The sequence below is a fragment of the Rutidosis leptorrhynchoides genome, chromosome 3, assembly GCF_046630445.1.
Source record: "Rutidosis leptorrhynchoides isolate AG116_Rl617_1_P2 chromosome 3, CSIRO_AGI_Rlap_v1, whole genome shotgun sequence".
Classification (NCBI taxonomy): Eukaryota; Viridiplantae; Streptophyta; class Magnoliopsida; order Asterales; family Asteraceae; genus Rutidosis; species Rutidosis leptorrhynchoides.
Window position 1 is genome coordinate 157,951,839 of NC_092335.1, and position 24,413 is coordinate 157,976,251.

At 32.1% G+C, this 24,413-nt stretch overlaps 1 protein-coding gene and 1 pseudogene across 1 annotated transcript; one reads left to right on the top strand and one right to left on the bottom strand.

The window, feature by feature from the left end:
- Nucleotides 1–13,499: 13,499 nt before the first annotated feature.
- Nucleotides 13,500–15,406, bottom strand: LOC139900526 (zinc finger protein WIP6). The gene is made up of 2 exons (XM_071883293.1): nt 14,993–15,406; nt 13,500–13,982 (listed from the first exon to the last, which is right to left on the bottom strand). Exons 1-2 carry the CDS (start codon nt 15,404–15,406, stop codon nt 13,500–13,502), a joined length of 897 nt encoding a protein of 298 aa, XP_071739394.1.
- A 1,086-nt stretch (nt 15,407–16,492) lies between these two features.
- LOC139900527 (uncharacterized) lies at nt 16,493–23,009 on the top strand (annotated as a pseudogene).
- The last annotated feature ends 1,404 nt before the right edge of the window (nt 23,010–24,413 follow it).

Below are 24,413 nucleotides of genomic sequence, written 5' to 3' on the forward strand. Positions count from 1 at the left end.
GTCTATGATTATTATTTTTCCATGTGTTAATATAAGTTATGAAACTTGCCTAATACAACTTATTTGTCCATGTAACTGCTTTTATTTATAATTGTTTATTTATTTCTTGCTTTTTATTTTGTTACTTAATTCATTAATAACGTACCTTCAATTATCTCTTTCCTAAGAGATAATATTCAAAATCTAAAACAACAACCAAAAACCTAAATATATATTTCTAATTCTTTAATAAGAGTTAGACTAAATAATAAAACAACTTATAACGCATCTACACTCTCTTGGGACGATAACCTAAAATACTACATCTGACCGAGTTTTGTTGCTCGTTAGGGTGTTAAATTGAATTAAATAAAGGTTTTATAAATTTAAAAGTTGAAAGATAAGTTAAGCACTATTGCACACACTTTCCAACACATCAGGTTCGCTTAAGAGTTTAAGCATGATCAGCAGTAGTGCGAAGTTGTAGAAGGTTCTTTGAATCAATCTAACGTTCGGACTTGAGACGACCATTTTCACGTAAAAACATTTGTTTTCCAGCGATCTGTGAATGAAGATCCCGAATAATGTGAGCGAAAGTTTCAGCTATTTCATCATAAGACTTTGTTTGAATCTGTAAATCAGTTTGAAAAGTAGCCACTTTTCTTGTAAGATTTTCGTTCTCGTATTTGTTGTATGAAAGAAGTGAATCCAATTCTCTGATTTGAGCTTGCAACTTGTAAATGTCTGTCGAATATGTCTTTTGAAATCTCGGTTCATCTTCTTACAAATTTTCTCTTTTAATTCCAAATCATTTAATGCTATCTTTATATCGGAAGGTTGTTCTGGTATCAATTGAATTTGTGTTTAAAGCATACAATGATGGTTATTTTGTAGAAGAATACAATTTCAGCGTTTATCTTTGTTGTCTCACGAGCAACTATATTGATAATGATAAGATACATTTAAAGAAGACGGTTCTTATGGAATCATTAACAAAGCTATGGACTCGAGAGTTGTAGCTTGTGCTGCTTGCTCGTAACTAGTAAGTGCACACAATGTTGGAGTGTTGTACAACAAGACATCGCTTGTTTCGATGGTTGAATTGTTCAACAAAATATGGTTTCTGCGAAACAACGGAAGAAATACTCGACATTTGAAGTTGTTGTTGCGAGAATTGAACTTCTGAAAATTTCGTTAGAAATTTTAATGAAAATCGTTAATTTTTTTAACTTTGTTAGTCCTTTTCATTAAGAAGTTAACTGAAATAGTTAACACTGTTAACTTTTTGTTTAAGAGCTGTTAGCAATTGTTGGATTGATTTGTAAAGTGAGGGAAAGAACTAGTCTAGATACACAAAGAAGTGGTATTCATACTAAGCTAGACAAGACTAAACATGACAAATTATATCAATATATTTTGACCCTAACAATGTGAATCAAAACAACAAACAAACAACCACTAATATAACAAAAAACACTAGCAACAATCAAGAACATAAACAACAAAATTACTACTACATAAGAACGAGTTAATCGACTTTAGACTGACGATTCTTGTTTCTTTTGTCCAGTCTAGAAGTCATCCAAATGCATCATTATTTTAGTTGTTAACTTTGATAATTATGAAGATAAAGATAAATCATTACTTCCTAAACCAACTTTCGACAAGTGCTATTTTTTTGACTTGTTAATCTAAAAGGTAAATCGTTACTCATTTTTAAAATTAACATTAAAGTTTTATTTACACTCTTGTAATTTCATAGGGCTATAACGGAATATAGAATATTTGATAAGGGGCTTAGAGTACAAAGTTGTGGTTAAGTCTAATATTGTGATGTGTATTATATTGTTTCCAAGTGATGTAAAGGTGATGGTGTGAAAACATAGATACCATCACATCCCTTAGTTTATTAAGCCTTTACTCACAATTTACACGCAAAGTGTGTGTTCATCCTTTCCTCTCTTCCAAAACTCCCTCACACTTGTAAATCTAATATTGGAACCTAGTTAAATAACAATTGTATCTTCATAATCATCCTATCATCTACATCATAACATCAGCACCTAACAGATTCATATACACAATACACATACATACACATCATATACATTCATATACGAATACACAGTGGCAGATCTTGAACTCATATTCTGGTGGGGCCAATTATATAAACTTTAAAAATGTTTTCAATTGCTTTACTGAAAATTAAAAGTGTTTCGGATTGGTTTTTATTGAAAATTAAAAGTACTTCGAATTGCTTGACAAAATTGTTTTGAAGTTTATTATGGTGGGTAATGATCGGTGGTTGATTCATATAATTTGGAGGTGGTAAACAATTAAAATAATAAAAGATATTGATGTGATACTTAAACTCAGGTCTCTAATGAAACAAATTACCAACTTGACCACTTATCCAAATACACACATATGTTATACCTATTATATGGCTACTATATAAATAATTTTTTGAGAGGGCCATAACTCACCCATACCCTCTCAAAGATCCGCCCATGTGCACACATTGTATCATCACACATACAAGAAAATCAAACACTATTGAACCAATTATATGATTACCACTTGGTATTAAAGCGTAATTAAGTGAATCGTAAACGATCCAGATCGAATTCATGTTCATATTCAGTGAATAATCAAGTGTTCTTCATCAAGTTGACCTTTTATAAAAAAGTAAATTGAGCTAGCTTCAGAGAACGATCTGTAAAGTTTTTGATCGATTGTTTGCTGTTATCAATTCCTGGTTATCAACTTGTGCTTTGACTACCTTCAAACGGAATTTATAACCACCAGTGATTACTAGATCTCGAGTCAAAGTTTTGGTCAACATTTGATCGAATCAAATTGGAACAAATTAGGTGTTGCTGGAATCATTAAGTGATCTTAAAGTGTTAATCAAATCATTTGGAGCATTTTTCATTCACAATTCATCAAATGAAAAATTCTAGATTTCGAGTTTAGAATTTTGAGTTCAAAAATGGCGATTCCTGCTATCTCAAAAATTGATGAATTAAGTTATGTTTTAGAGTGTGTATCTGATTCGATTTTGATCTATAAGTATGAGAAATCAAATGGAATCATTTTTCTACATTTCGAATAGTATCTGTGAAGTTGCAGGTGCTCCCCGGAGCTTGGCAGAAATTTGGCGCCGGAAAATTCATACCGTAACCAAAAACGTTTGTTAAGAAGCATACACATGCATTTGACTTCTTTCAATTTAAAATCACTTGATTAATACTCACGCTCTTCAGCTTTTCAGTTTCAATTATCACGCACTCAATAAATCATTAAATCAAGTGTTACATACGTGTTTGGTTTTAATCAACTTATCAAAAGACGTATCTGGATTAATTACCTACGAGTTTTGAAAAATCGGACATTATATCATTAACCCTTACGGGCGAGGAGACTAATTTAATATCGATTTTAAGGTTTAAGAGATTGGGCATGAGTGTCTTTTTTGAGAAGAAGAAGTTGTGTGGATTATTAATGAAACACATATAGAAGTTGATTTTCACTCTAACCCAATTCTTTTTTAAAAGGAAGTAACTAACATCAGGGCCCAATACTCAACTAAGGTTATAGTAGGTATAAGAAGCCCACTTACCTGAGCCCAACTATCTGCTGACTTAAATCTAACGGAAGGGATTAACAAAATCAAGAAATTTAACGATTCTCGTTGAAATTTCTAACGGAATTTTCAAAAGTTCATAGGTTTGTAATATATTAATTCTTGAAGAAATTCTAGTTCGATTCCATTCGATGACATTGAAGCAAAGTTTATCTTTGTCTGTTTCGACAACACCGATCTCGAAACAAAAACATGAGCATGATTTCGAAAATTCCAAGTTACGAACTCAAATTGAAGAATTGAGTTCTCTTCTTGCTCAAAGCAAATTTAAAGAAAATCGGTTGGAATCTGAAGTGTGTACACTACAAGATAAATTTCAACGACAAATCAAGACGTGCAAAGAACAATATGCATGTGTCACACTTATCATCAAAGGACTCAAGAATGAGAAAGCTGAATTTGTGTCTGAAATTTCAATGTTGTCAATTTCTATATCAACCTATGTTACATGATGATCTTGTTACACGCAATAATAATGAGGGGGAGAAATGATTCAACGGTTGATATACACCTACTACTAAAGCTTTTGTGTTAAATCAATTGAAGTAGTGAACATAACCAGTGCTTGAAGATTGGGGAGTGAAACAAAGATTCAAATGTCTAGGGGGAGAATGTACAAGTTAATCTAAGACATTTCTACAAGAATAATTTCTTAGTGTCAAAAAACAAAATAATTTTCAATGAACGTTGCTTGGAGAATCATTTTTACAAAGCAAAGAACTTGCAGTAAGCGTTGCTTGAAGAATTATTCATGCATATAAAGAAGCTTCCACAAGTAGCAGTTTCTACATGTTAAAATTTTCTTTTATGGTTATTCCAAGGGGGAGAGTTCAAGATTTTAAAGAGATCCTCGAGAGCTTAAAGACCAAATCAAACAACGCACATTAAAGGGGAGAATGTTAAGTCTAATATTGCAATGTGCATTGTACTATTTCCAAGTGATGTAAAGGTGATGGTGTGGATATATAAATACCATCACCTCCTTTAGTTTATTAAGCCTTTCCTCACAATTAACACACAAAGTGTGTGTTCATCCTTTCCCCTCTTCGTAAACTCCCTCATACTTGTAAACCTAATCTTTACACCTAATTGAATAACAATAGTATCTTCATAATCATCCTATCATCTACATCATAACGTATTCATATACACAATACACATCATATGCATTCATATACTCATACATATATTGTATACATATATTGTATCATCACACGTACAAGCAAATCAAACACAAATCATCAATTATATGATTATCAATTGTCAAAAACACTTATTGATAAAAGGAGGTTTTCTAATGACAACATTTAGGGTTGTCATCGAGAGTAAATTTGTGCATAAAAATGGTACAATTTGATAGTTGGTGATAGTTTTTATTAGGAGGTAGGTTGTTAATTTTGATGTACAAATAAATTAAGCATGCCATAATTTCTTAAAGACAATTTTTAAGATTGTCATTGAAAATTTTCAATAACTATAAAACCCGCCCACAACTTACATAAAATAAAGAGATATTTCTTCACCTACATCTTCAAATGGTCTCACTAAAGTTCAGTTAGATACTAGTATTAATTCCCATATATATATATATATATATATATATATATATATATATATATATATATATATATATATATATATATATATATATATATATATATATATATATATATATATATATATATATATATATATATATATTAAATCTCATCCCTTAATGAAATGATAATTTTTTTTTTATATATCAAGCTTTTTTTGTGTTTTATTTTTCTTTTGTTCTCCTTCTTTTGAATACAGTTATAGTTGATTCACTTTATGACAATAAAGTTTTTAGATATATTAATATATAAGATAATTGATATTTTAAATATAATATGGTAATGTTTTATTAAAATATATATGACAAATCAAATAAACTATAATTATATATTGCTCGATAACAATTAATGTGTCACTTTAAAAAGAAAAAAAAGTAGATAAAATTTTTGATCTTGAACTATAACTATGATCTATGAGATAGTCCATAGAACATACAAAATATTGTAATAGTAATCTTAAAGATCATGTTTTTTTGTTACCTTATGTAACATGTTATAGCATTACAAATATATCGCGATAATTTATGATAGTAACGTGTGTGCTTAATCTCATTAGTTAATTACACAAGTGTATTTAAAGGGGTTGAGCACCTTTCCACCTCATGCTAGCTCTGCATCTGAGCTTAGAGAGTATGAGAATTTATTCTCTAGTTGATATACGTTTGTCTTATTAAACTACGTATATTACTAAATACTAACTATACTAAAATTTAAACAACATGAACAGTGCCCATTTGGATGATTTTTGTGCTGACGTCATTATTCATCAACTTTTTTATTAAAACTTTTATCCCAACTGCAACGCGAGGGTTTTTTTTACTCGTTTAAACTATTAGAAGTTTCAGAAATTATAAGGATTTTAATTACTCGCTTTTTAATTTTACGTTGTCAGGTTGACTAAAACAAGGAGGTGGTCCACTGCGCGTTGCAGCGGCCACCGCTCCTATGTGTAAAGAAAGTTTTTTTAGTACATAACTATATATTTAAAAAAAAAAATTGTAACACTAATGGGTTTAACATAACCCAACAGACATAATATGTTTAAACATACCAAATACTCTGTATATCTTACAATTGTAGACAAAATGTACAACATTTTTATTTTTTATATTTTGATTATATACATTATATATATATATATATATATATATATATATATATATATATATATATATATAATGTGAGGTAAAGAAATTGTTTAACAAGTCATTGTAAAAAAAGTTGAGGAAAGAATTAGAAAATAAAAAAGGTTGGATGGTTTTAAACATACAATAAAAATGAGGTGAGAAGTGGGATGACTTAAACTTATAAAATTAGTGGAAAGGAGGGAATTGAAAATTGACGGGGGTTAAAAGGAACAAAGATTCAAGACGGTTCAAAGTATAATAATTGAAAATGGAAAAAACTGTAAACTTGGTGGGGGCTACCAATCAGACAAAAAAATATACAAAGTGAAAAGAGTAAATATTTTAGTATAAAAAGAAAAAGAAAAAAAAGTTAGAAGTGAATAGTCAAACCAAGCCTAATGACTAATTCGGAGTTACCACCTCAGCCACAAGCCTAGTTCCAACCCACTCCTATTTAATTATATGTAATATTTAATATGCCGATTAACTAACTACATATATACGTGTTTATATTTTTTCTAGAGTGTTTATTTAAATTTAAATTAAATCACTAATTGATACTGGTCGATCATAGACATGCCACGGTCTAGCCCGACCCATTGGTATTTAGTTGATTTTATATATATATATATATATATATATATATATATATATATATATATATATGTGTGTGTGTGTATACATATATATATACATATATACATATATATATATACATATATATATATACATATATATATATATATATATATATATATATATATACACTTCAATTGGAGAAGGCAAAGATGGAGGTACGGGATCACATCTTGAGGCTGGATTGGTCAATTTGCCTCGATTTACTATTCACTCTGGATCAAGCTTTTTCCTTCCAAATTTAAATTTACATTATGACCCCTTTCTAGTTTTCTTTTACGATTCCGGTCCTTGCAAACTTTTAATTAGCTCCTTCACATTTTCTTTTCAAATTTCAATCCTTACATTCTCACAACCCATTTTATTTTTTAACCTTAAACGCTATAACCTTTTCATTTTAAACTTTTTTCCATCAACCTTTTATAATACTTTTTAAAACAATTTTTTCCTTTTGTTTTTTCATTTATGTTAAGATCATTAACGTTAATATATACATCAACTGGAGAAGGCATGGATGAAGGTGGGACCACATCTTAGGCTCGGATTGGTCTGTTTGGCTCGGTTTTACTATTCATTCCAGACCAAGCTTGTTTTTTTTATTTAAATGTCAATTTATATTTAGACCCCTCTATAATTTTCATTTTCGATTTTAGTCTTGTAAACTTTCAATTTTCTCTTTTTCATTTTCTTTTTTAAATTTCAGTCCTCACATTCTCAACTCATTTTATTTGTTTACCTTTAACACTCCAACCTTTTCATTTTATAATTTTTCCATCAACCTTTTTTACTGTTAGGTCTAATATTATTGATATGATTTGCTCATTCTTTTAAACTAAACTCCCTATATCCCTAAATGGGTAAATGTAACAAGGTGGGTATGAGAAGTATACACACATTCCCTCACAATTAAGAGATAGACATTCACAGAAGCCTCTCATTAGTAACCAACACATCCACCTTCACCAACACACACAACCCTAAATCCTCTCAACCTTCAACCTATTGTGATTGAAACTCTCCTAATTGTAATTCATAGTTATCTTTCAGATTCATATAGCAGCAGTCTCTGATTCATACATTCATCTTCATAGCATTTATATATGGAACATATACATACACTGTACATTTGCAACCGAATCACAAGAACACGAATTCATCATAATCTAGTTATTTCAGTTAGTATCAGAGCGAAATAAGTCTATCCTAACTGACCCAGATCGAATTCGTGTTCTAAATCAGTGATTTATCAATTGTTCTTAGTGATATTGACTTTTTCTGAAAAGTCAACTTTTTGGTGAATTTAAGACCCAGAGGGAATTAGAGAAATCTAAAAATACAGAAATATTCCTCATCATCTAGTGATACTACGTGCCAAATTTCATGAATTAATTCGTTTGACCCAGCTTTGAGCAAATTTTTGATACGAAAATATTAGAAACAAAAAAAATCAATCTATATCTCGGATTTGGTTGTGTATTTGTGAAATCCATCAATGGTTTCATGTTGGTGATGATAGAACGCAGCCTCTTGCAAAATTTCATGAAGTTTGGTTGAGTTTTGATGCGTTTTCCATGAACACCGCCATGAACCGCCTTGCTCCACGACTATAGCTGCCGGATTACTGAAAAAGCTCAAAAACAGGTGAAACGCGCAGTTGGTACCACAAACATGTAATTGAACATTCGAATATTTAGTTAAGCAAGCTTAAACGTACGGTTAACTAGAAAAAATTTCGAATTTTGGAATGGGAATGGTGAAGCGTGCGTGTGGTTTGGAGTGAAGAAGATAACAGATTCAGGAAAAATCGGGTGGCATTTTCTGTAATTTTTGTGAAGTTTTACTGTGGGTTCAAGTGCTTGTCCCACTTGTCCCTTCTCTCCCCAAAAATAGATAATAGATTGTACCTGGATACATTTGTTAACCAGATTCATTTTGAACCTTGATGTTTTAACCTTTAAACCCCCTGAACCCTTTTAACCCCTGACCTCTATAAACAGATTTGAACCCTCACACAATCCTTAACCCTCTGTCACTTTAATCATTTTGAACCCCACGCTTGAACCTTTTTCACCTTTGAATGCTTTTTAAAGATTTTAAACCCTTGAACCCCTCATTTAGCTCCCTTTTAAAAGTTACGAATCAGCCCTCAAACTTCCAGAATTTTACAAGGAACTAACGGAGTGAACTATTCATTAATTTTCTCAGTCAGACTCTCTAACGAAGGACTAACCAAGACAAGAATTTTTAACGATTCTCGTTAAAATTTCTAACGAAATTTTTAGAAGCTTGGTTTCTCGCATCAACAAATTCAAATAACAAGCATTTCTTCCATTATACACCCGAAATCAAAGTTTGATGACGAGAATGCAGATTTATATAATCACTGTAATGAAAAAGATATACCTTTCTTAAAGAATTAGAATTGTTCTCAAAACAAGTCAACTCTCAAAATACGAAACTTTAGATGCTTAAAGCACACAATAAGAAGCTTCAACAAGAGAATGATCAGATCAAATCAGAAAATAATTTTTCAACTCAGACAATTCAGACTCTTCAAGCTGGAAATAGTCATCTCAAGTCCGAACGTGAGCTTGATTCAAAGACCATTCTACAACTTCGCACTGTTGCTGACCATGTTCAAACTCTTAACTGAACATTAACTCATTACTTTGAAAAACGTGTTTCTAATTTACAACATGAGTTAGATGTTTAATCGGCGCCAACTTCAAAACCAACAACGAGCCAAAGATTTCAGAATCAAAATGCCCTTTTCTTACGGTTGAAAAAAGGCTCCTTAAACAGAGATTCCCAAGGTTACTCAACCACACAAAGTTGTTTACCACGGACAACGAGTGTATTCTAATCACCAAACCAAAACAAATAAACAATTTTTGGAACCTACTTATGGCCAAAATGGAGAACTCATCGGATTTCGTGATCAATACGGATGGTTTCCTCATAAACCGAATCAATCAAGTTCAAAAAAATCATCTATCAACTTAAACAAGACACTGTTTATTAAAACACCTTCAAAACCAATTAAGTACTCATTCAAAGAGTTACTTTCCCTTAAGCCACGACCTGTGCTTCAGGCTAAACCAAAACCTTTTCAAACCAAGATCCAACCTCGATGGAATGCAAGATCAATTAACCACATCGATCGAACCTACAAATTGTACACCATAAACAATGACAAAGCTAACTAAAAAACCCACTACCCAAACTTCCGCACCAAATCTCTGACACAAACTCTTCCTAACAACACTTCTAACTCCCTATGTCCGATTGAAGGGGAGTAAGATGGTTTATCATTCAAGGGGGAGCTAAAGAAAATCTTCAACCAAGCTCTTTCCTATACCCCTCTCAATTCAATCAAGACATATTTGAACAACGCACACCAAGGGGGAGAAACAATGTCAAGACCAAAAGATGTTGTGCACTGTAATCAAACATATCAGACAATGGAGATTCTTCCAAAAGAATAAGATTCTTCATTTCAAGATAACAACTAAGCCTATTCCAAGGGGGGAGTTCAAGATTTCAAAGATAATTAAAGACATAAGATGGTCAACCGCAAATCATATCAAAGGGGGAGATTGTTAGGTCTAATATTATTGATATGATTTCCTCATGCATTTGAACTAAACTCCCTATATCCGTAAATGGCTAAATGTAACAAAGTGTGTATGAGAAGTATAAATACACACCTTCCCTCACAATTAAGAGGTAGACATTCACAAAAGCCTCTCATTAGTAACCAACACATTCACCTTCACCAACACACACAACCCTAAATCCTCTCAACCTTCAACCTATTGCAATTACAACTCTCCTAATTGTAATTCATAGTTATCTTTCAGATTCATACCGCAACAGTCTCTGATTCATACATTCATCTTCATAGCATTCATATACATAACATATACATATACACTGTACATTTGCACCCTAATCACAAGAACACGAATTCATCATAATCAATATGATATTGGAATGAATTTAGTTTATACTTGTATATATATTTGTTCAAGACGTATACTATCAAAAGGCATATAATAGGCATTTGCTACAAAAATGTTTAACATTCCCTTTTAATATTTAACCTTTTTAAAGAATATGGGTATATATATGCTTGACATAGCGCAATTTTAAATGCACATGCTTCATAGTATATTGACAGAATTATACAAATCGTCTATGTGGTTTGTAAGAAATTTGCATTTCGAGCCACTGAACTTTTTATGGCATCAGAGTCCTCATGGTTTCATATTTTTTGTACAGCTCCTCCATGTGGTTTGTATGAAATTACATTTCGAGCCACTGTTGTTTCATTTTTTTGGCACTTGGGTCCCTAAACTTAATGAAGAGAAGGATGAGCCGTGAAAATAAAAGCACGAAGACCGTAAGTGCCACTAAAAAAAGTTTGGAGACTCGGAGTTCATATTTATACAAACCAAAGGGATGAACTTTGTAATTTTGTCTAATATATTCTTCAAAAGTTTTAACTTCTTGAAGTACTATCAGTGTTGTAAAAAACGGAAAAAACGGGGGTGTAGACGGGGGTGTAGACGGATTTTGGAGTGCCCCGTCCCGTTTATACATAAAACGTTTGAAAAAACGGAAATCGGCCAAAAAACGGTCAAAAGACGGTCAAACACGGTCCGAGACGGGAAAAAACGGGTTTTTCTGATTTTTTTCAAGTTTTTTTTTTTTTTTTATAAAAAAAAAAAATTTAAACGTTGTGCTATTACTTAGGGTTTCTTTTTTTATGTTTGAAATGTTGAAGTATTTAAACATGTGTGAAATGCTTATGTTTGGAATAATGTAATGTACAATATATATATAATATATAACATTTTTATTTAAAAGTCAACGTTAGTCAACATCCGTCTAGACCTCCGTCTCGATCCCGTCTCGACCCTTTTAGGACCCGACCGTCTCGACCCCGTCTCGCGTCTTTTGCAACCTTGAGTACTATAGAAAGAGCTTGAACTTATATAAAATAATACTCCCTATATTTGTGTATTGTCTATTTATACAATATGTATTATCTAAGTATATGACATTCTTCCGTAAATACTTGTTAGTAATTAACTAAATGTACATTCTCACTAAAAATTTCCTAACACCTAAAAACTTAAGAAAACTCGAACGATCACATAGTAGCAGTGTTGTAAAAAACGAAAAAAACGGGGGTGTAGACGGGGGTGTAGACGGATTTTGGAGTGCCCCGTCCCGTTTATACATAAAACGTTTGAAAAAACGGAAATCGGCCAAAAAACGGTCAAAAGACGGTCAAACACGGTCCGAGACGGGAAAAAACGGGTTTTTCTGATTTTTTTCAAGTTTTTTTTTTTTTTTTATAAAAAAAAAAAATTTAAACGTTGTGCTATTACTTAGGGTTTCTTTTTTTATGTTTGAAATGTTGAAGTATTTAAACATGTGTGAAATGCTTATGTTTGGAATAATGTAATGTACAATATATATATATATATATATATATATATATATATATATATATATATATATATATATATATATATATATATATATATATATATATATATAATATATAACATTTTTATTTAAAAGTCAACGTTAGTCAACATCCGTCTAGACCTCCGTCTCGACCCCGTCTCGACCGTCTCGACCCTTTTAGGACCCGACCGTCTCGACCCCGTCTCGCGTCTTTTGCAACCTTGCATAGTAGTGTTATGAAATGAAGTCGTATTATAAGTTCATAGTCAATCTAAAGAAGAATCTTTTTAAAGGCAAATCCAGCTAAGATTTTAGTATTTCTGTTTCTACTATTTATCAAAAGAAAATAAAAAACTCGTTCTCACAACTTTAACTATTGTTTCAATTTTCATCTAGTTTGACAAACATAGTAACGGATATACTTGGGATTTTAAGTGACTCATAACACTAATATCCCGATATTTTTTAACCGTTATACTTAAATAAAAGTACATAATGAATAGGAAAATTCTCTTAACATATAGTGAATATATCGAAGAACAACACAAACAAAGGACATCGAATTCACACCCATTCATATATCGCCAACAAAACTTGAACCCTTAAGACCTCAATCACCTAGTTGATAAAAATGTTAAATGGTCCGATACAGTTAGTCCATGATTTATAAACTTGTTTAACGTGATATATACATTCTAAACTCTATACATGCATTACTCCGTATAATTTTTTTGGATTGTTTGGGTGTAATTATATATTTTGTGAAGCTAGAGAAGAAAAAGGGATCCAAACAAATGGCTACGGATTGAGGGCAAACATTGTGGGGACTAAGAAAAGGACAATGCGTCGTGGTAAGAATCTAGTCTTCTCCAGCTAACACCAAAACAAACGGATCCTTACAAAACCATTCCAAAATTGTCAAAACATGCATTTCTCAGTGCATATCCCATTTATTATACACCAATGCATGTGTGCATCTTAAGTACTTAAAAAAAAACAAATGGTCACTAAATCACTAATCAACAACACTTCATTTCAAATCATTAGAAAACTACCATCATGACCTCCATTACTACTAATCTTATCTTCTTCATCAAGATTTTCATCATCTTCATGATCATCAAGCTCGATTAATTCGTCCGACGTGTAATGAGGTGCATGCCCATTTCCAAATGCTTGAATATGATCTTTAAGAGACCTTTTATGCTTAAAATCTGACCCACAAATACAATACCATAACTTCCCACAATTTTTTTCATGAGTCCTCCAATCTCCTCTTACCGCAAATGGCTTCCCACATTTTCGACACCCGAATGGCTTCTCACCGTGCTTTCTTTTGTAGTGCGTTTGAAGCGTCCTGAAGTCTTTAAGTGGCTTCGATCTTGGGTGATCAATGTTGTTCTTGCAACCCTCAGCACAACAATAGCAAGGTAATCTTAGCATTGAAGAAGCTGGTTTTGTTCCTCTTAACGATTCTGGACCTTTTCGGTATTGTGATCCATGCCCCCACATATGCATCTATACAACAAATAAACAAAATAAAACATAAATTTATAAAAACGTTAAATTTTTCCTTGAAACTTAAATTTAAGTTGCATGTAACATAATGAGAAACATAGTAATTTTATATCATTAATGTCTCAATGAACTCAAGTTTTAATATTATTTATTTACTTTACTATAATAATAAAACCTTAAATTTTCTTCCATGGTTTATCGATCATGATAGTTGATGTGACCAAAATTAGTAAAAGTTAGTACATATATTCTCAAGAACTTGAAATAGGAAACAAACAAGAAAATTAATGTTGGTACTTGATAACACGTACAGTCGGGAAAAAAGTGCTTATATCAGCATAACCAGTTGATAACATAATCAAGCAAAATTATTTAGCAAAAAAACATAATTAAAATTAAAATAGATCAGCAGATCAAACAATATTTATATATATATTTTTTTTTTGCTAAAATAACAAATACTATTAAAAAAGAAAAAAATCTTAATTGAATGATGATGAAACTCTTAACCAATACAATGGATACAAAAAGAGAAAGGGTTCGAGAAAACTAAGCTTCACAGACCGAAACTAGCTCAAACCAAGCCTAATCGGAACCAAAAAACCAAACTAGCTCAAACCGAGTGTAATCGAAACCAAACAAGCAAACAAAACAGATAACATAAAACCCCTAACCAAATACAAACATTAAGAGCAAAGCACCTACGCAAACACGAACAACCAAACGAACTAACGATAAGAACTACAAGATCAAACATCTAGGTTAAAGAACTTAGGCACATTAATTTACGCCCTCTATATCTTTGAAAAAAAAAATAGCCAATATTTTTCCTCATTACCAATTACCAGTAATTTTGGTAATAGTGTTATGTAAGTAATTGTTCACTAACATCTTGTCCATGTGCAGCTACTATTAATGAATAAACAGTACATAGAAGGACAAATAAAATATACACTGCATAAATTTTTAATTAGTTAAAAAAATACAGGAGAAAAATAAATTCAATTCACCTGCATGTTATTGTAGCGGTTGAATGTTTTGTTGCATACAGTGCAAGAAAACTGTGTGGGGCCAACCATGATTTGTGCTGGTGATGGGATCCAATATTGCAAATTAGGGTTATAAGTAGAAGCTCCTTCTTCCACTATAGAATTAGGTGGCAGCTGACCTATATGAAGAGCCACTGTTACATCATCCTTGCAACTACTATCGATACTCGTATCGGGGCTAAGATTGAGATTAAGATTAAGATTAAGATTAAGATGAGTGTTAGGGTTTTGGTGAAAAGGGTAGTCTTTTTTAGATGATGAGATATGGAAATGGTGATGTGGTTGACCCGGTGGACTAAGAGATAGTAGAATAGAATCTTCATTATCTACTTCATCACCTTCTAAACACACTACATTACTCTCACTTGTTGACATGTTTGTAAAACTAGACATGTTTGATTTTTTGTTAAAAAAAGTTTTTAAGTGTTTGTGTTCATGTCAAATGAGATGTTTTTTCTTTGAGACCTAAAGGATATGAAAGAGATGTATGTGTGGAGAGAAAGAAGAATATATATAAGGTTATTGCAATGGTAGAAGGCTAATGAAGATGATAGTGGAGAATGGACAAAAATTGAAAAAAATCAAGAAATTAGGAGGAGATAGAAGAAGCAGTGTGCACGTGGAACAGGAATAGGGATGTAAAAATATAGAAGGCGATTGATTTGGCGTGTTTAGAAATGGGGGAGACAAAGACTTGGCACAACACAGATGAGTAAGAAAGAAACTCAAGTGCATAGAATAGTGCACCAATAATATTTACACCCAATTTTAATTTTTTTCATGATCACATGTATAATCTCATAACGCTTTTATATTGTTTCATGGCTTCTTATTATAAAGTGCATGTGTTTTGGTATGAGTTGTCTATAGGTCGAGGCATGATGTTTTAAGTTGCAGAGCTTAAGTCATACAGAAATAGGCTTAGACATTGATAATTCTATGTAGATCTCATAAACTTGCTTCAATGTTTGTTGGAGTGCGAAGTCATTTAAACAAGAAAATAGAATTTTGAAACAGTGGGAGCTCATGACCGTGAGGGTAGGGTAGCGATCACGAGAATCAAACTGACGAGTTCATTCACTATTAGGATTTCTAATTCGGTTTGGATTCTAACTAATTTAGCACTATAGAAATAATCCTATGTAACCTTGCCGTTAAAAAAAAAAAATAATAATAATAATAATCCTATGTAACTTGTAATTGCGTGCACAAAATTAATATAAGAAAATCTCTGGTTTGCGCCCGTGGACTAAACCATTCTCTGTGTTTGGAGTTGAGATACAGTCACGTTAAATCTTTGTGTCGTTTATCATTTATTAATCGTTTTATGCTTTAACTAAACCGTTTGTTGTTCGTTGGTATCACATGTATTGTTGAGGTCCCTACAATTTCTAGAAGCGGTATCAAAGCTTCAAAGTTTCAAGATCGGGCATGATGGCGGATTGAAAGCATGGTGAAAGAATGACGGGTTTAAGGTTTGTGCAACCTAAATGGAGATCAAAAGGCCTATTTAGGAGATCGCGAAGAACCCACAGGTATTTCTATGTACTCATGAGATAATCTATTGAAATTGATCTATGATTTATAATAGGTTATTGTGGTGGTTCGCGGTGGTAACGAAGCCCGTGGTCGGGATCGTTAGTTTTTGTTGTGAGAGAGATTTTCTAAATTCATAGGTTCTGGTTAAGTTGTGGTAGAAAATCATAGCAGGTTAGTTAATAGTTAGATCCTCTTGATATTATTACTCTATCTTCTAGACATGTACATCTAAATGCATACAAACTTTGATTGTGATTGGACCATTCAATTGGGATATAAGAGTTTTTGAAATTGATACACTCAGGAAAAATTTCGAGTTTGATTGCGTTGTTGTGAGAGAAAAAACATTGTCGATTGGTCTACCGTTGAATTGATTTGAAATTTGTACTGGAGGTGCTACACATATGTATCTACGTGAGGTAAAATTTGTTGATGATCAGACAGTTGGATTAACTTTTGAAAATATGGAAGAAAGTTAACGACACCCCTTTATTTTAATTAACTTTTGAAAACAGACTCCTTAATAGATTACCGAAAATAGGAAAACATACAAAATAGGTTACCTTTTTATGTAATTTGTCCATTTATGAGGAAAAGAGAAAATTGTGCGGTTAGTCCCTGTGGTTTACATAAAATGAAGTGGTTGGTCCCTGAATTTTATTTACAAGGTGGTTGGTCCCGATGATATTTAATATGTGTGGGTGGTCCCTCCATAAAGCGTACGTTAAATCGCGAAAACTTTATTTTATAAGAATGTAAAAGGACGAGATTACCCATCACATGTGTTGGGAGTTGACGGATGAATTAAACGTCGGTTTGATTGAGGGACCACCCACACGCGTATTGGATACCACATTGACCAACCACCTCGAAAATAAAGTTCAGGGACCAACCACTTCATTTCATGTAAACCACAGGGACCAACCGCACAATTTTCTCTAAAGAAAATTTGTATCAAAGTAATTAATGTTTGTATGAACAATTGGCGAGCGTAGTTATATTTCATTTATCGATATGTCTACTATAATTACAAATTATTCAAATTTATAATAGTTTTTTAATAATTTTGCTTTAAATGTTTTTTCACGGCAACGCACAAACTATCCCAATACCTAGCTTTTACTATTACTCAAGAAAATACATAGGGAAATACTTTGACAGGCACAAAGTATTTCCTTTATTACTTTTTAATAGTTCATTGTAATGCTGCTCGAATAATATCATATATATTCAAATACATTAGATCCTTGTTATGTTGGTTGGTTGTGATTAAAGGCATTTTGAAGGTTTTGCAGGTCGGATGACTCTAGCGTGACAATATTCTTTTTAGGAGTGTTATTGGTAATGTTAAGGAAAGTGTGGGAAAGTTTGAGGAGTGTGATAAATATGATTGAAAGTCACAAGGTAAAATGAAAAAAATAATATATGAATGTGACCTGCTTGCCCGCCAAGAGAACGATGAGGAGAAGCATTATTGTCGAAGACGATGCCCTATAAAGGAACATTGTTTATGGGTGTCGAGGGTTGTTTATGGGTGTCGTGGGCGTCGTTTATGTCAAATAAGATGATGGGCGTCGTTTCTTCACACGTTTTGTGCTCTCCTTTTTTGGGCAGAAAATAGTTATATAAAAACAAAAGTAAGTGAAAGATGAAATAACCCAAAATGAATCAAAGACAAGTTGAAAAAACGCAGGTAACCAAACAAGGGAGTAACAAAACAACACCGATAATACTAACCTATAAAACCAACTAAAGTAATTTGAACAGTAACACAACCTAACTGAAAGAAAAACAAATACAAACCACAGCTCAACCTACGAGTCAAAAACCCAAACTAGAAGCACAAAACTAAACCGAAACTAGAAGCACAAAAATAAACCAAAACAGCTAAAACTATGTACAACTAACACAACAAGTTTTTCCCTATAAGTGATAGTCATATAATAATAAGCAATTAATTGAAACATGTTAAATTATACGGAGTAATGTATATAGTCAAGATAAAGACAAGAATTTGTACACATTTGGACAGCAGAACTACATGAAGAACTACTGTTAAAATGAAAGGCGTGGGTTATTCTCTCTCACACACACACACTCACTTTTGTAGTTAACACGTAAAGGAGATGTTGAAAAGGCCTGCAAATACAATACAATGATGGAAGATGTTACACTACATAGTGCAAACCAAGGTTCCATCAAATATCACACAAACAAAAGTTAATTATTCATCTTCTTTTGCATATTGGTAGTCACATGAAAAGTCTAATTCACCAATATAATCATCATTTGACTTGACACCTTGTTAACAAAAGTATATATGGGTTGTTATCATAAAAATTGCAACTTTATCATAGTTTCTTGCTACTCATATATAATCAAGACATATATAAATATATTGTCGCTACAATAGCTTATACATGAAAAACTAACAGCAAGGATACAATAATTATCTTTTCAGGAAGCTTTAGCACATTATATGAAATATGATTGTTTTGCAAGTCGATTACTCACTACGACTCTCTACGAGGGCCTGTTCTCTCTACGAGGGCCTGTTCTGGTACCGGACTTTATGGACGATGACTAGGGATGACAATGGATCGGATATGGATTGGGTGATGTCGTATTCATATTCATATTCATTTAGTTTTTGTTCATTCATATCTATATCCATTTAAATTTAGTTCATCCATTTATATTAATATACACTAGATTAAGCAGGTTAATAGATATCCAATGGATGCTAAAAAAATGTTATAATATTTTCGAATATATGCGATGAAAAAAACGTAGTATAGTAAAAATAAATATAACATGACATAATTAAAATTTATCCACAAGAGTGTGTAATATCTGTCGAAGATATAACACAATTTGTTGACTTACTATTAAACGTAGATTATGAAAATTAAATATGTAATTTGATTGTTTATCTTGTTAGCTATACGTAATTTATTGTAATATATCATAGTTATTTCATTATAAATTTGAAAGCAAAACTTAAATCTAATGGTGATTGCATTTTTAATAGGAAATATGTAAGTATATATATGGCGACTTAACTGCCTCTTAGAGCCAAAATTAAAATTCTGGCAGCCCTTAAAGCCCATGGAAATTTGATTCTATCATTTCCATGGTGTCCATTCTTATTTTTATTTTTATTTATTTATCAAAAAAAAAATTGCCGGAGATCCTTTCGGAAGCAATCTCTCTACCATGTAGTAGAGAGGGGGATGACTTTCTTTTCATGTGAGTTGAGAATTTTTTTCTCGACTCGTGATTGGAGAAACGACTTCTCTTCTATTTTAGAGTAGACGAATGATAGTTTACATCTCATCTCTCCCTACCTCGCATATGCGAGATTGGGTATTGTTGTTGTTTTTGTATCTAAGCATATATATTTATATATATGTATTGTAGAAATGTGTTCATATGAGAACATTCTTATTTTATAATTTGGTGAGAACATATCTATGCCATCAATTTATTAGATCAACGGTTATGAACATTAAAAGTCTTTTTATTTTAAATATAATTAAAAAGGACATATAAGGAAAATTAGTCTCCTAAAATTTCTCGTTAATTTCTCATTTATGCCAATTGACTCCATTTGTAACAACCAGGCCCGGATATTGGGCTGTGCAGCCCGTTCCATCGCACAGGGCCCATATTCAGTTGGGGCCCAAATAAAAAAGTCCAATAAAGGGTATCTAGGTCGAGTTTCTATTTATTTTATTGAAGTTTTATAATCTAATATACAAAACCGCTCGTCTCCGTGTATATGCCGTAACTTATCAATTAAACCTAGGTCGATCAGTGACTAGTCGCCTGTCATCATCAATTCATTTGTTAAAGGTACTCCGTATTACACTTTTGACTTTTCTTGTCATATTTATATTTTATTTATATTTATCTTTATTTATATTTATTTATTGATATTGTGTATATTTAGTTTACTCCTTAATTCCGTATATAAATCTAATAATATTTGTTATATTACCATTAATTAACAATAATTAATTTGTGAATTATTGGTCTAACTGATGTAGCACTGTAGCAGTAGGTTTCAATGGTGTTTTGGTGTCTCATGTCTGGGTGTTTGAAATATTGTATTTTTTTTTTAGTTGTGGAGCATTAGTTTGTGAATTTGTTTTGTTTAGCTCACTCCCTGTGGACTATGCATGTTTGTTTCGTTTTGGGGATCAATGAATTTCTAGCCTTTCAAAAAAAAATAATAATAATAATAATAATTAATAATAATATTAGTTTATATGTATCATTAAGCATAAAGTCACATAATGTTAACTGTTAAAAAACATAAAGAAAAATTAATTTTATCTAATCATGTTGATATGTATTCTTTAAATTTTATCAATATTTTCAGAACTTATGGCTCCTAAACACGACTCTGGACATAAAAAACGTCAAAAAAGAAAAAGACTAGACGAATTTATAAAGTCTTAACATGGGGCTTTAGACAAGTTTGTTGAAAAGAAAACACACGTTTGTTCTGAGGAGCAACCTGGTGGTGATAATAATGTTGTTAGTGGTGACTTTGAAGACGTTAATCTTAATCATGAGTGTGTTGATCATGATAATGTTGAAATTGTGAGTGATGGTAACGGTGATGGTAATAGTAATAATCATGGTACTAGTGATAATGATAATGATGGCCTTGCCGATGGCGACAATAATGAAGATGGTGGTGATGATGAGTGTGATAGTGAGGATAACGTTGTTGATTCAAATGTCAATAACACAGGTGGTAATGTTGGTGTTCCTCATGTTGATATATTTGATCCGAGACATTTGGATGGGCTTACTTTTGATTTGATAAACGTTCTAATCGTAGAGGGTCCTAAGAGAGACAAATCTGTTTTAAAAGGTCCTAAAGACAAGCTTCGTAGACGATTCTGTGCTACTTTTTATACTCGAGTTCTACCAAATAACGAGAAGTGTGATAGAGAATGGCTAGTATATTCGGTAGACCTTGACAGAATTTTTTGTTTTTGTTGTAAAGTACTTCGAAAAGGGGCCGTGAGGGGTCAGTTAGTTAACGAGGGTTTTTCAGACTGGACACATTTTAGCGAAAGAATTAAAGAGCATGAAGTCACTTGAAGAGTTGAAGTCTCTTGATCTTGATATTGATGATTTACGCGGTCAGGGTTATAACAATGGATCAAACATGAAAGGAAAGCATAAAGGAGTACGAAGAAAGTTTTTAGATATAAATCCTAGATCGTTTTATACTCCATGTGGTTGTCATAGTCTTAATCTTGCATTGTGTGACATGGCGAACACTTCAAGTAAAGCTCGAGACTTTTTTGGAGTCATACAGCGCATTTACACAATATTTGCTAATTCTACTAAGAGGTGGCAAGTTTTAAAAGATAATGTCAAAGGATTAACTCTAAAGTCATTATCTAATACTCGTTGGGAGAGTCGTGTTGCTAGTGTAAAGGCTATACGATTTCAAACTTTGGATATAAGAGAAGCTCTACTTCAAGTCTCGGAAAATGACAATGATTCTAAAATTCAAAGTGAAGCTAAATCTTTAGCAACAAATGAACTTGGAGACTTTGAGTTTTTAGTATCAATAGTCATTTGGTATGAAATATTATTCACAATAAATTTGGTGAGCAAAAAGTTACAATCCAGTGATATGCTTCTCGATGTTGCAATTACAGAGGTTAAAGGCTTGATTACTTACTTTGAAGTGTATAGAGAAACAGGGTTAGATAAAGCAGTTGATGAGGCTAAGAAAATTGCAATTGAAATGGATATTGAACCTTCATTCCCTCAAAAGCGTGTAATTCGTAGAAGAAAACAATTTGATGAAGGTTCAAGTGATCAAGATCGGATACTCTCTTCCGAGGAATCATTCAAAGTTAATTATTTCTTATACATTGTTGACCAAGCAATTGTTTCGCTTAAAATAAGGTTTGAATAATACACCGAGTATGAGACAATTTTTGGTTTCTTGTTTACTTCTGAAAAGTTGAAGTTATTTGATGAAGACCATCTTAAGTCGCGTTGTTATGATCTTCAAGTCGCTCTCATGAATAAAGATAAAGAACACTCTGATATTGATGCAAATGAACTCTTCATGGAATTAAAGTTGCTTCGAAAGTTCTTGCCAAGTGAAATAATGAGACCTGTCGATATTTTAAACTATCTGAAACAGAAGGATTGTTTCCCTAATGCAACAATTGCATATAGGGTATTGTTGACGATTCCCGTTACAGTGGCATCCGCAGAAAGAAGTTTCTCAAAACTTAAGTTGTTGAAAAATTACTTACAGTCCACAATGACGCAAGAGCGACTTAATGGATTGGCATTGATATCTATTGAGAATGATTTGCTAGAGAGTGTTGATTATGAAGGGTTGACTAACCACTTTGCTTCAAAAAATGCAAAGAGAGCATCATTATTCATATAACATATGTATATAAATTTTTGATTTGATATTATGTTTTTTGCAACGGTTATTTTAATATATGCTAGAATTCATGAAGATTTTTAGTAATATTGGAATTGTTATTATATATGAAAGTTTATTATACAAAAGGCCTACTTTTATTTATTGGACAAAGCCACAGCCCCTCTTTGCTACTGAAAAACTCTGCGTTTAGCCTAAATAATAAGGGCCCATTTTTACGTCTCGAACAGGGCCTTCAAAATCAATGAGACGGCCCTGGTAACAACCGTCACCAACTATGGATTCCTATCAAGATTTCTCACCTGGAAACAATCACATACGAGTTTCTCAAATCAATTATATGTTTTTATTAGTCACCAAGATAAGTATTAACAAAAAGATTGGTATGTACGTACGAACATTCAAAAATGATAATCTAAGTTTGACGGGAACAATGCGGTTGTTTTAAAGGAAGAATTAACCTTCATCCAAATTTACTTTTTGACTTACTGTTGCATCCAGCATCATTGTCGGCCCGACCTTACGTGCATCTGTCATCATCGTGTCAAACTCTCAATCGCATCCAGACTCAAAATCACAGTTGCATCCGTGCTCTAAGGCAATAAATATGTTTTTGGATTGGAAATTGTACGTTTTGCATCCGTGCTCTAAGGCAATAAATATGTTTTTGGTTTGAAAATTGTACGTTTTGTATTTCGATTATAAAAGCTACAGTTTAGATTGTTGTTGGTTTCAAATTTTAAATAACCTTGCATTGAAAAATAAACTTGGGGTATTTTTATATCCATGCATCATGGTTTATGTTTTTGATGTTGGCAAGTGTATGTTTTTTACTCCATAATATGATTAGAGAAGCTACAGTACGTATACAAATTGTAGTTTTCATTAATTTTGCAGTCAATAATTAAACTTGGGTTGTTTTGTATCATCGCATCCTCGATTATCATGTCGTATGCTCCTTTTTAAAATACTATATATTGGTTGAGTATGTGGAAACATCCTTCCTAATAAATCGTATATATCTGTAGGTATAAGAAGCATCCATATTATTATTTTATGTATAATTTGCATTTTTGCATCCATTTCCACCAGTTTCAAGTTAGGGAAATGAAACAAAATATTCAGTGAACTGTTATAATATGAGTACAAAAAGTCATATGGATGATAAATTTTAGTCAACTTTGTATAGCTTGTATAGTAATATTTTACACTATAAATAAGGTCTCTATGTTAGCCTTCAAAAAATACACTTTGATATATATTTCATATATATAAACTCTCTCTCTTTTCTTACTTATATGTATAAGTCTCTACTTAGTAAATAAGCCAAAGGTAGTTATAAACTACTAAATTACAACACGTTATCAGCACGATGAGCTTAGTGTAATCAAAGGATATCTCAAA